At 42.6% G+C, this 12,834-nt stretch overlaps 1 protein-coding gene across 11 annotated transcripts in view; it reads right to left on the bottom strand.

Moving 5' to 3' along the window:
* Positions 1 to 417: 417 nt before the first annotated feature.
* Positions 418 to 12,834, bottom strand: part of FYN (FYN proto-oncogene, Src family tyrosine kinase) — a 125,335-nt gene continuing 112,918 nt past the window's right edge. For 8 of the 11 annotated variants that reach the window (XM_085541822.1, XM_085541829.1, XM_015858717.3 and 5 more), the window contains 2 exons: positions 11,003 to 11,134; positions 1,667 to 3,376 (listed from right to left, as the gene is read on the bottom strand). In XM_085541822.1, coding sequence (XP_085397948.1) covers positions 3,168 to 3,376; positions 11,003 to 11,134 — 341 coding nt within the window. In that variant the 3' untranslated portion in view covers positions 1,667 to 3,167. Of the gene's footprint in view, positions 3,377 to 11,002; positions 11,135 to 12,834 lie in introns of all 11 variants that reach the window. The other 3 variants (XM_085541824.1, XM_085541827.1, XM_085541826.1) reach the window with 1 other exon arrangement.

The raw sequence follows: 12,834 nt of genomic DNA, 5'->3' as shown, positions 1-12,834 counted from the left end.
GATCTTTCATAGGATCCACCAAGTCTCACATTATTTCCTTCGCACAGAAATATGCTAACAGGCATCATCTGTCCCTTTTGAGGCAGTGTAGCATCTCTGCCTGTCACTTCTTAATGGGAGTGGCATGGGATGAATCCATCCAGAGGTAGAGGTCACCCCCAGAGTCCTCCCAGCTGTTGGTGGGTCACCTCTTCGTGTTGGTTTGGGGTCAGGTGGGCTGCTGCAGGGAGCTTTTGGCCAACCATCTTCACCTGGCTGCAATTTATTTAGTCTTACATTAAACACAACTATTGGAGAGAAGAGGAAACCTTTAGATATTTTCTACTTCTACAGGCACCACACAGCTATGTGTGGTGTATACACAGCGGCTAAGGAAAACGTCTTGTTAATTTACAGCAAAAAATGCTAACAACCTTGTTTAAATTTTACTAATGTCTTTTATTTGAGAGATTAAAAAACCCAAACAACAAAACTCCCAACATTAAGAAAAAGAAGCAGAAGAGCTACCGATGAGAAATGGTCTGGATCTGCCCCCCAGTAGGAGCAGCAGCCTGCACATGGCTGCGGGCAGGCACTCACAGGCTGAATGTGACACGAGGAACCGCAAACCCGAGAATCAGAAATAAAGGCCATAAAATCCCAACGACTCCCCATCTGAGTCTTACTTCCAATGAGAAACACGGGCAAAATCCCAAATGTTTTAGCCTCATCCCATCTGCTATAGAGCTTGGAAGAATGACCGTGCTTTGCCACCCTCATCTGGGTACGTGACATTTTGGCTTCACCAGCCAGCCGAGCTGCTGCAGAGCTTAGCGCAGTGGGGTGATGCTTTAAGGCAGGGGCCAGCTGTGGGAAAAAGGACCACAACTCACCTTGTAAGTATTAAGAGGAGACTGATTTTTAAAAGTCCAACGAGAATTATGGCCTCTTCGGTGTTCCACAGCTACAGGTACAGAAACATTGACTATAGCCATGTACATAACGTTGCTTGTAGACTCTACACGTAAAAGGTTAACCCATTTGTCATGGAAGCCTGGTAACAGGCAACACTGCTGTGTAAATTCACGCTCGGAGAAAGGCTGAGTGCAGAACTCTCTTTGCAAGAGGATTTGCAGTCACTGCTTTGTGTAGGAAATATTGAAACAATGATGAGAACGTTTTCTCCAAACCTCAATTCATCATCGTGTAACGTTTCAGGAACGTTCAGGAACTGATAAAAGTTCTCTTTAGAAAACGTGTGGCTATTCAGACTGCAGACTCACAACCTAATTATTAAATAACCAAAAAACAAAAACGCTTCAACCCTCATTTAGTCTGACTTGGATGCAATATTTGAAAGCAATGACAACAATGCAAGGCATAGGTTTCTTTTTCCTGTAACACTTGTATTCACATTAAAAGCAAAGGAACTACTGAAGAAGAATCTCTTCCACAGAACAGAGGAGAGACCGGCTGTGCACTCAGCCACCTTTCTTACAGTTGAACTCCAGCTGCTTGCAAACCCACTGGCTTCTGAGTTCTGAAAACGATGCCCCATAGGTCCGCACGCTCCTACCAAATACGAAGCCCCAGAGGGCTCAGACGCCCCTTCTTGAAACCTTATCTCCTCTCCACCGTTATCTCCACAATTTAAACAAAAGAACAACTATCCAAATGTCAAATGCTCTTTGTTTTGTTTTTTTGTTTTTTTTTCTTTGTTTTAATTACTAAATTAAGAAAGTTAAACAGTTTTAAAATGTAAACTTGCAAATAAACCATAACAAAATGTAATTAAGACTTTAAAATTCGCAACTCAGTATTAAAAACTCAATAGAAATAGAAAGGAATTTTTTTTTTGTTATTTTTTTTGTTGCTTTTTTTTTTTTTTTTTTTTGGTTAAACGTAAGTAATTCAAGGCTGGAACAGACAACCGAAAAGGTAATACTTTGTTCTGTGCATCTCCCATGAAATGTAAAGAAGTGCATAGTAATTCCACTGGAGAACTTGCAGACACAGAGAAAGTACTTTCATTAGCAGTACAGGACACTGAACACTTATCTTACAATGGAAAAAAGATGTTACACGTAAAACAGAAGAATCCTAGTCGCGTGACCAACAGTTTAGCATAGGACATGGCTAAAATGCTATGATTTTAAGACCATCTGGATGTGGTTACACGGTTTAATAAATCTTTTTGAAAGGTTCTGGTACACACGTTCTGATACAAGAAGTCCTCGCAGTTTCCATTTTCCAGTTCCAAGGGTGATGCTGTAGTTCTCTCGCTTTAAATACGCTCGCTTTCGTTTCAAGAACAAACCATCGCACACTTGTTCAACGTGGGAAACATTACTGTAAATACAGCACATGGTTCCTGAAAGAGCAAAGTTACAACCATCTACAGGTACATCATCAGAAACAAAAAAAAAAAGTGCAATCCAATTTAAAAAAATCATGCTTGGCAAAAGCCAAAAATTAGACCACTGGCCTCCACCATCCCGCCAGTGTTTTCATGTCTGCAGTAAAATCCTCACTCGTCTGGGTACTGCTGCAGCGGGATTCATTCCGTTCAAAACGAGCTTCCTCTGCAACAGCGCCCATATACGGTATGTACACGTATGTATATATATTATATATATTTTATATATATAAAAAAGCAAAAAACCAAACACCTGTCCTGATTTTTTTTGTTTTTTTGATTTTTGTTTTTTTTTGTTAAAACATGAGAAAAAAAAAAAAGAAAGAAAAAAAGAAAAGTTTTAGACAAAGAGGCCACTTCTGGAAAATAATACTTTTAGTCGGATCAGGAGAAGACCGGTTAAAATCACATAGGTTTTGCGTTTTAAAAAAAGGAAAGCACTAGGATCAGTTATTGGCACTGAGTTACTATTTACAATGAACAGAGGTTTTGCAGTTTACATAACATCGATATAATGCAGTTTAGGAGTCTCTGATTAAGAAAAGAAACAAGTGTTTTTCTCCTTTTCATCCAGGAACATTCAGATTATTAGGATGAGTGGTCATAGGTGAGGGCTGCGCGAGTTCCCAGCTCCAGCCCCTCTGTGCCCAGCAGTGCTGGGAGATGCTGCTGCACTCCTGGAAGCCGATCATGGAGCTGGACGCTGAAGAGCAGGTGGGGCAGGGCTGAGGGACACCTGGCAATTGGTGACAGTGTGTGGAGAAACAGGGAATTACAGGTTGTCACCGGGCTGGTACTGGGGTTCTGTTGCAGTGAAGTAGTCTTCGAGAAAACCCTGCAAATATTCAAAAGTTGGACGCTCCTCTGGGTCTTTTTTCCAGCAGTGGATCATGAGCTCGTGCAAGGAGATGGGACAGTCCTGAGGACACGGCATCCGATAACCGCGTTCTACTTGCTCCAAGACTTCACGGTTATTCATGCCTGGGAATGGAAGGACAGACAACTGAATCATGGGAAAATTAACTCAGGTATAACTGTATCTACAATACATGCAGTGTTCCCAACCATAATCATTTCTTTTGGTAAAGAGGAAAAATAAAATCCCAAACCACACTGATGTCTGGTTTCAGCTCTTCATCTCCTGCAAGGCTACCTGGACTATTTGCTTTTTCAGTAGAGAGCTACAGCATTCAGTGATGACTAAAATGCTGTTCCCCCAGTAACCCTCTTGGCTTACTCAGAACAGGTAGGATTTGGCACTTTCCTAACCCAGCAACAGTGGCCACGTTACACGAAATGTTAAAGAAAATAGTTGTGTTATAACAAATACCATTCTAAATTCTAAAAACTAGAACACCCTGATCATAGGCCTTTATTTAAGGACTTTGTGAGGCTGTGCTGCAGAAGCTTCAAGAGGACAAGCTCTTCTGCTTGAGGCTGCCGGGCACGTCCAGCAGCATTACTTTCACATCAAGTCCAAAGCTCACTCTGCTAATGGCCCGTGCTTGGACAATATTGCTTCTGCCACACTGTGTTGTTCCATCGTGGCCCAGAAGAGGACAAAGTTGTTCAAAAGACAACTCCGTGGTCAAACAAAACAGCCCTATGGAAGAACTGTAGGTCACTCTCCAATATGCAAATTATTCTACCATCATGTTTTCTATTTAAGAGGCAAGCCAGGCTATGTAACCCCTTCAACTCATGGTTTCATGAGTTTCATGGATTCAACCCCTGCATCCAAGACCCCATCATTGCACCCTGTTTTTTCAGGGTGCTCTCTTGAAGATCATTCTGGCCTCATGCTCAGGACTCAGAGGGTCTCTTCCTCTCACTCCATGTATTTGCCAGAAATAACTCTTCTTCAGTACAGACTCATTTGCCTACCTTACACCTTGGCCAGTAAGAGCAGTATCCTCACTCTGAGTGGCACTTAGGCTGGTAACTCAGAAGTATCCTTGAATCTGGGCTTTACTCTGCGTCCTCATCTTCTAGCTGTGTTTAATTCTAAAAGATGCTTTGAAATGAGCATCTGCAAGATAGAGCATTTCCTGACCACCCACATCTAGATTCTCATCTCACGTTACGATTACAAAATACCATTTCCTCTTATCTTGACAGGGCAATTTCCTCCTGCTGATAATCCTTTTGCAATGTCTCTGTAATGATCATTTTCCCCAGCCTCTGGCTGTAACTGTCCCTTCCATGCTCTTGCCTTTTGCTTCTTCTTGCCCACTACAAAATAATCAAATACAGTGGCTTGTTCTCACTTTCAGAGCCCCTCACAGGCAGCCCCATGAGTGTTTCATTTGGTCAAGCCCTGGTTGCTTTCCAGTTGTGGTTAGGCCACTGCATCACCTTGGCTTTCCAAACAAGCACTGACAGGCTGTTTCATACTGCTACTGCACACGGAGGAACCTCCCAGAAAACTGCCTCATCCACCTACAAGCCTTGCTTTACTGTCTCCTTCAGCAATGATGATTGCAAAAGAAGAGTGAGATTACTGTCTCATAGTATTCCCTATCCTGCAAACAACGTTAGTACTGGTTTCTTGCATTAGATTTATCACCTGCATTCACTTACTATATTCGTGGTGTTATGTGTAGCATGGTCTATAGCTTACAGAGTCCTCTGCAGACATTGGATGGTGTTCTCCTGTATTATCAAGTCCAAACTGCTGCTCACAACAAACCAGAAAAGCTTGAGACTCACAGAGCAAACTTTTGGATGTTCCTTGTTGGCAGCTGTGCTCACGGCAGGAGGTTGGAACTGGATGATCTTTGAGGTGCCTCCCAACACAAGCCGTTCCATGATCATATGATCTAACTAGAACATCTTCAAACATATTCTACTTTTTCATTGAATTGAAAAAGAACGCTGGTGGTTTGTGAGTCATCACCAGCCCAAAGGAAGCATCAACCCAAACCTGGCCTTGAAGCATCAACCCAAACCTGGCCTTGATGTTTGTGAGATGCTATAAGAAAAACAGGCATTTTGCTCACATTGCCTTCTCACTGATAGTTTTTTTAAATGTGTGTTTTGAACCAAAACCAGCACTGTTTTTACATATGAACTACTTGATATTTTGAGCTAAGAGCTTAGTCCAAGCACTGCACCTCCCTTAAATACAAAAAGCTATGAAAATTAGTGTTACCAAGTAACTTATCTACTGTATATACCTAAATCCCAAATAAACTGAATTCTTTGTTTTTCTTTTGGCAGTACTCCTATAAGTACAACACGGATGGAAGCAACATCAGCAGGAAAGCTCCTTCCCAACTGATCTGTTATTCTAAGATATCGAATGTTTGGTACTTTATCCAGTGTATTACTCAGTGCTGCAGGCACACTCTGAAACTTGATAAGGAAATATACGCTGGAAGAAAAACCCTGAGGAAGGGGTGGAGAGGAGTGAAAACACAAACAGCTCTTCACTTCCCTTTTCTTTTAAAAAAGATTGGAAAGAAAGGGGCATTGTTGCCTGGAGCCACAGTCATTGGCGGCCTTGGAAAGACAACGAAGCCAGGTTTTGCTCATCGTGGTATTATCCAGGAAAACGCCCTTCTCTTCCTTTCTTCTGTCCCCTCCCTCCCAGTAAAACCCAGATACGAAACTAAATGAAGCAATCTTCGTGTTCCCTGTTGGAATTCGCGTGTCCAGCAAGGGCTGCAGAATCCTTCTGCCAAAAAAACCCCGTTGGCTTTGACATGTGCTACTAATTTAAACAAGGGGTTTCAAATGCTTTTTCTTTTTTTCCAAAATCTCGCTTGCATTATTAGTCAGATTTAGACGAACAGCAGTGTTTTAGGTGTGCTTTTTACTGCTTAAAAGGCCTATTTATATTTACAACCCTATTATCTGGATTCGCTCATCTCACCCTGCAAGTTTTAGTGTTTCTGTTTTGATAGCAGGAGCCTGTTGTATCTGCACTTCTAACACCACAGAGAGAATATTTGAACAGCCTGTACAACTCTTCTCTCCTAATGAATACCCGAGAGTTCCAACTCTTTTCGTTAATAATAGATGAAATTCTGATTGCAATAGGCTTCTAGATGCCTTAAAAGTTTATTTAAAAAACACCTTATGTCTGTGGAATAAACTACTCAGTGATGTTCTTCTACTGACTCCAGCTATTTCACCTCCTTGAAAATCAGTCTGTGCTCATAATGTCCCTGAAACTTGCATTTGGGCCAGAAAGGAAGCATCCCATTTCCAAAAGATGGGTTTTCCATAAGTTACTTAGACCTTGAGAAAATGAAAAATGAAATAACCTCCCACCATCCAGTTTCATTATTGAAACTTCCAATAGTTGTAGGACACTGCGGGATATGGCCACTTTAAAGTTCAATCCAATAAAAATCTACAGCCCATACAGACTGGGGGTGGAAATGCAATGCAGCATGAATCCTCCTAGAAAAGCTGCAATAGTAAGAGTTACAGTGATATAAAAGGGAATGTAAAATTTCCAGTTGTGGCTAAAATACTTAGAACTTGGTTGGATGGAACACAGCAAATAACACAGAGCTGGGCAATGCTGCTGTTGCAGAAGGTAGGAAACAAGATTACTGGATCTAGGGAGCATCCTCATACGTCCAAATTTTATCTTATATAGATCGCCTTGGGCAACATTAAGTCCACTGAGGACAGAGATGAATTTAAGCCACCTTCTTCTTGTTTTCTTCTGTTGGATTGAGAATTACACTTCTTCAACACCCACTGTATTTCAGTCCAATGAACAAGCTCATACAGATACAAATGCTTAATGTTGGGTTCTTAAAAAAACTTAGCTGCTGTCCATTCCCTGCTAAGTGGCATTGCAGATTATCCAAATCCAAAGTTGTGTCTCTACTCATATTCACAGGTTCCTCAGTCTTGGAAGTGTTTGCACATCTCTAGTACAGTTGAGAAGGTAAAACTGTGCCATCCTCCAAAGGGGCTGGATTACATCAATGCTCTCAGAGAGCAAGGTAATACAGAGCCAGGTTAATCTGCAGGTTTTATTTAATTTGATGTAGAAGCAGAATTCTTGAATTCTGTGAGCAGACCCAAAGAAAAGCTAGGTGAAAGGAGAGGGATAGGAGTGGGGCTCAGAAAGGGGTACCATTCCATACCCACAAATGATAGGGTACTGAAGGAAATGGGAAAGCTGCTCCCTAAGGAAAACAACTGTTGAAGCATAATGTTGTTTGTCTTTTTACAGATTAATATGAACTCAGTTATTACTGTGCAAAAATAGTAGCAATTTTTAAACATCTGGAATTCATAGAATCATAGAGTCATTTAGGCTGGAAAAGACCACTGAGAACCACTAGTCCAACCATTAACTCAATACCATCACACCCACTAACCCGTGTCCCTAAGTGCCACATCCATCCTTTTCTTGAGAACCTCCAGGGATGGCGACTCCACCACTTCCTTGGGCAGCAGCGCCACTTCAGTTAAAAATCAAGGCCTGAAATTCCCCAAATACTTCTCACATTCAAAACACCCACAAATCAAGGCTATCAAAATCTTTTATTTTTTTTTTTTAGTCCTTATCTTAAATATAGTATTATTTGCTTGCAATGAGAGTTGCAACCTTGAGCTGTAGCATTTGTGAGTTGAGCTTTCCTGCTTACAAAGAAACACACCAAAGCTTATCTGTGTGATGTGCTGAGTACACACCTCCCCCAAGTCCTTATCTACTGCTTATGACGATGGTACCCATCACACTGGGTCAGTGACCCAGGCACCCTTCTGGCCCCAACCTCCTGCAGTGACAAAGAGGCTGAACACAGCTCCCCATGGCCTACAACCCACTTTGGAGTCCAAACTCAAAGACCAACTGGCTGGAGGCAGCAATGTGTATACTACCACGGTTACTGTCACACTGGACATAAAACCTTTTGTGACTGACAAGATCCTTCACGTCCAACTCCTGGCTCCACACAGGACCACCCAAAATTCAAGCTCTGTGTCTGAGACTATTGTCCAAATGCTGCCTGAATTCTGGCAGCTTGGAGCCGTGACCACCCTCTGGTGAAGAACCTTTTCCTCATCTCCAGCCTGACCCTCTCCTGACACAGCTCCATGCTGCTCCCTTAGATCCTACTGCTGGTCACAATAGGGCTCAGTCTTGCCTCTTGGAGTGGTTGAATCTCTTCCTTCTTATGCAAGCCACGATGTGAATGCAGGAAAAACCTTAGGTAAAGCTGATGGGCTCCAGAATGGTTAAGGCCTGGCTGAGCAGAGGCAGAAGCCATGGCAAAGGGGAAAGAGCCTGGTGTAGAGCTCAGGCAAGGTGTAACCTAGGAAGTACATGACCTGTGGGTGAAAATAAGTCTGACAGTGAGGGTAGTGAAGTACTGGAAAGGGTTGTTTGGAGATGTGGTTGATGCTACGTCCCTGGAGACTTTCAAGGTGAGGCTGGATCAGGGCAACCTGATCTAGCTGTGGTATCCTTGTTCATTGCAGGGGAATTGGACTAGATGGCTATCAGAGGTCCCTTCCAACAAAGAGGATTCTGTGATTCCATGAATTGCCAGCTCTATGCCAGGTAACTCACAAAAGGGTTTTTTTAGCTACTTGATGCCATTCTAGCATGTCTGGGGGAGAATGAACCAGAAAGGATTTTCAGCATGTGAGGGCTTTATGCAGTGTGGGATGAAGAGGCAGGACAGTTCTGGAAGAGGAGAAACACTGCTAGTTGTCTTTGAAGTGTTCAGACTGCCATGTAATAAAACTGCCCACATTTTCAGGACACAGACCAGGCCTGAGATTTCTGTCACAGATCCAACAAGAAGTCATATATTGCAAGCACTTAAATGCACATCCAGTGGCCTCCTTCTCCCACAGGGAGAAAAAGGAACACATGGGAAATGTATATACCCTCGACTGACCTGGCTAACACAGTGTTCAATTATGAACCTGTGAGCTAACACAGGGCTTAGACAGTTACTTTTGCCTACAACAGTATAATTTCCTGTCTGTCTGTATCTACGCTCATGCATGTGATAAAAGACAAGTCACTATGCATTGCTGACCCTTATATGTAGAACTCAGAAAAAAAATCCCAAGTAAGCCTTAACTCTGCCCTGGTTGGTAAGAGCCCCTCTACACCCATTCTGCTAGTACTGACCAGATGCATCCTCTTCCTGCATCCATCCAGGATCTCTGCTCACCCTATAGAAGCAACGCTGTATCAGCTAAGTTTTACACCTCCTCTTTCTATCTTCAACCTTTGCACAGTCCACGACTGCTCATTTAACCCTCAGTAACCCCCTGAAAATCACCGTTCCTCATGCCACTGCTGGTAATCCACATAGCAAGAAGACCTTTGTCCCAGACACTGGCACAAACACTCCATGCAGAGGCAACACCCTCTGTTCTTCAATCACACAGGGAAATGTGGGGCTGATGGATTCATCCACCCCACAGAAACACATAACCTCTCTTTCTGCTCCTTCATTCTGTTGGCACAGACAGAGTTTTGCTAAGCTACTCTCTGCCAGTCATTGTAAAATTCACTGCTGATCATGAGAAGCCTTCCAGTTCCCATATTTCCTTCCCAATTATCAGCTGCTGGCTGCTAGGAGCTAGTAAAGCCAAAAATCTCTGGGAGTTCAAATTTGCTGAGCTCAGCTTTCTGAAGTGGCATGAGATACGGAAGGATAAATTGAACTCCAACTTGATGCTTTTCCTGCTGTATGTGATGTATGGGCCTGACTGCTTGACCATGGCTAGACTGGCAAACCGGAACTGCTCTAGGACACTTTCCACTAAATCAGCTGTAATGCACACAGCCAAGGTTTCCTAAGGAGAAACTGTAAAGCAAAAATGCAGCTAGATGCTCCACTACTAGTATCTGTGGTGATAAGTAAATGAAGAGATTAAATTCTTTCCCACATAACGCTCTGCTATCTCCTCACCACCTTCCTCTTGCACCTGAATGTCTGCAGTGTTCAGAGGAGGCAGCAGAAGGTACAGCTCTTTCTGCACAGGCAGATCCAATCACCCTGGCTACAAATCTTAATCCACGGGATACTTGGCAGTCTTTCAACAAATAGTCACGGGGCCTCTGGTTCCCCCGTGCAGTGAATCTGGCCCCTCTCTGACCCTCCTGTGGGCTCTGGCCTGCACATTACCCACTTTTTCTTTCCTTTCCATCCATGTCCAACACAAGGATTGAAATTAAAGAGTAAGTAAAAAGGAGATTTGGTAATACCAGACATTCAGACAGTCACCAGACCTTGTACAGAACCAGACTGACAGAAGAAATACAGTAATGCTATTCTGGGAGTCTGTTGGTATTTTGACAGGAATGCAAATGTGGAAAATGATTTTCTCTGGTATGCAGATTATTTTTTTTACCTTGTTTTCATTATTTTGATAGAAAGCAAATTAATTGAAAACAATTAAACACAGATACATGAGTACACTGCATTTCCTCTTGTTCATGACCAACATTCACTGGCTTTCAGACAGGATCACTTCCTTCCAAGCATACACAGAACTTCTGCATGATAACCATCCTCCTCTGAGCCCGATGGCAATAAGCACATATTGCAGTTTAAGCACAGGGCTCCTTCCCGCTTTCCCCCCAGTGATGCAGGGCTCACACGGTTTTCTTACCTGGGTATGGCACTCTCCCTTTTGTTACCAGCTCTGTCAGTAGGATCCCAAAAGACCACACATCTGACTTTATTGTGAACCTTCCATACAATGCTGCTTCTGGTGCAGTCCATTTGATGGGAAACTTTGCACCTAGTGGAAGAAGAAATGAGTCTTAAGCAGAGTAGCGACAGAATCAAAGCGCCAGTTTGCAGGTGACTGCTTTGTTCTGCAACACTTGTCCCAAGAGATGGCTAAGATTTTAATTCAGATTTGAAGTTTTATAAAAGAAAAAGGGCTCAAAATCCAATGAGCTCAATAAAATAGAAATTCCTTCTCCCAGAATGCTTCCAATCAAGGTTTCCCTGTGATATTTGCAAGTCGCAGCATATTGAATAGAAGTGAGATTTATTAGAAATGTACTTCATTTCCCCGCTCAAGCTCAGCAAAATGCAAACCAAACAAACATGGAAAAACGTAAATTAAAAACAAACATAATATTTCATTAGAAACACACAAGGATTTAAATATGAGATTTCTACTCGAGATGCTTGGAGTGCAATGATGTCAAGGCACAACTGTGGCCTGTGATTTATAACTTGACAGTGTACTTTAAGCTCCTGGCACCGAAAACTGTAGTGCCTTAAATATGTGCAGCCTAATGTGCCCATCCATCATCAGGGCTTGCAGGATCCAGTTGTGGTAAGGATGGTAAGATAACAAGCCTTTAAACTCTGATTTATTTGCTTTTCCAATCATTTACTGTTTTCTTAGGGAAAATATTTTCAGTATGACTTTAAAGAAAAGTCTTGTGGTAATAATTAACTCGTAGCATGTACGAAAATATACGCAACCATTTCCCCGGTGCCTTGTATTAACATACAGGCAAAAGAGTTGCATTGCTTACTGCAGATCCCTAGCGACAAACTCTCAAACTCTGAAGCATACTGACTCTGACTTCTCACCGCCCTTCCATAAAAGCTCCTTTAGCTTTCAGGATGAGTGTGGAAATTGTAACGCGGACAAATGACTCTCAGGGAGTTAAATTATGGCACTGTTTACAGTTCCCTGCTGACACCATTCCTACACCACATCCAGTGCTTGATGCTCTGTACTGCTCTATGCTGCAATCTGGGTTGGACCAAGAGTACAAAGCAGACATGGCAATTCTCATTCCCTTACTTACTAAAACATTAAATGTGATAACTTTTTTCCTACACTACATGTAATTGATCCTAGGAGAGAACATTACTCAGGAACAAATACCTTTTTTTCTAGTGAAAATTGCTGATGCTCAAGTATGTCCTCCTATATAAGAAGATGTAAGATAAAGAAAACTTCAAATCCCTAATGCCTGAAGTTAGGGACATAAGGCTAGTTAAGCATCAGCAAATCGGAGGTTCAATTTGCCAAAGTGCTGAAGGATTTGTGAGTGTCTCTTCACTTTCAAACATCCTGCCTCTTAGGTATCTACATTAGCTGATCTACTGGAGCTACTATTCTTGTGCTCAGCTTTGATCTCAGTCTCCCCAGCTAAAACTTCATGGGACTAATCTTGGCGTATAAGACTCCAAATTTACAGAACCTCTTCTCTTGAAGTCCACCTGGGCTGTGATGTCCGAGGTCTCTGCAGCAGCCTGCCATCACTGGAACTCCTGTCCTTGACCGTGGCCTGTGAGCACTGGTAGCCCTGTGGTACTGGATGAGCTGGGACTGGCATATCCTGGGGCTACACACCACTTTGTAATCCCCAGAAAGCCTGCAGGCTGCATGTATCTGGGGGTCAAGTTCCTTAGACCTGAAGACATGTCAGGAACACAACAACTAATGTCCCTCTGTCCTCACATACGTTT

Source organism: Coturnix japonica, chromosome 3, assembly GCF_054131305.1.
Source record: "Coturnix japonica strain WE chromosome 3, WE-NBRP24, whole genome shotgun sequence".
Classification (NCBI taxonomy): domain Eukaryota; kingdom Metazoa; phylum Chordata; class Aves; order Galliformes; family Phasianidae; genus Coturnix; species Coturnix japonica.
This window is presented reverse-complemented; position numbering and strand designations above follow the sequence as displayed.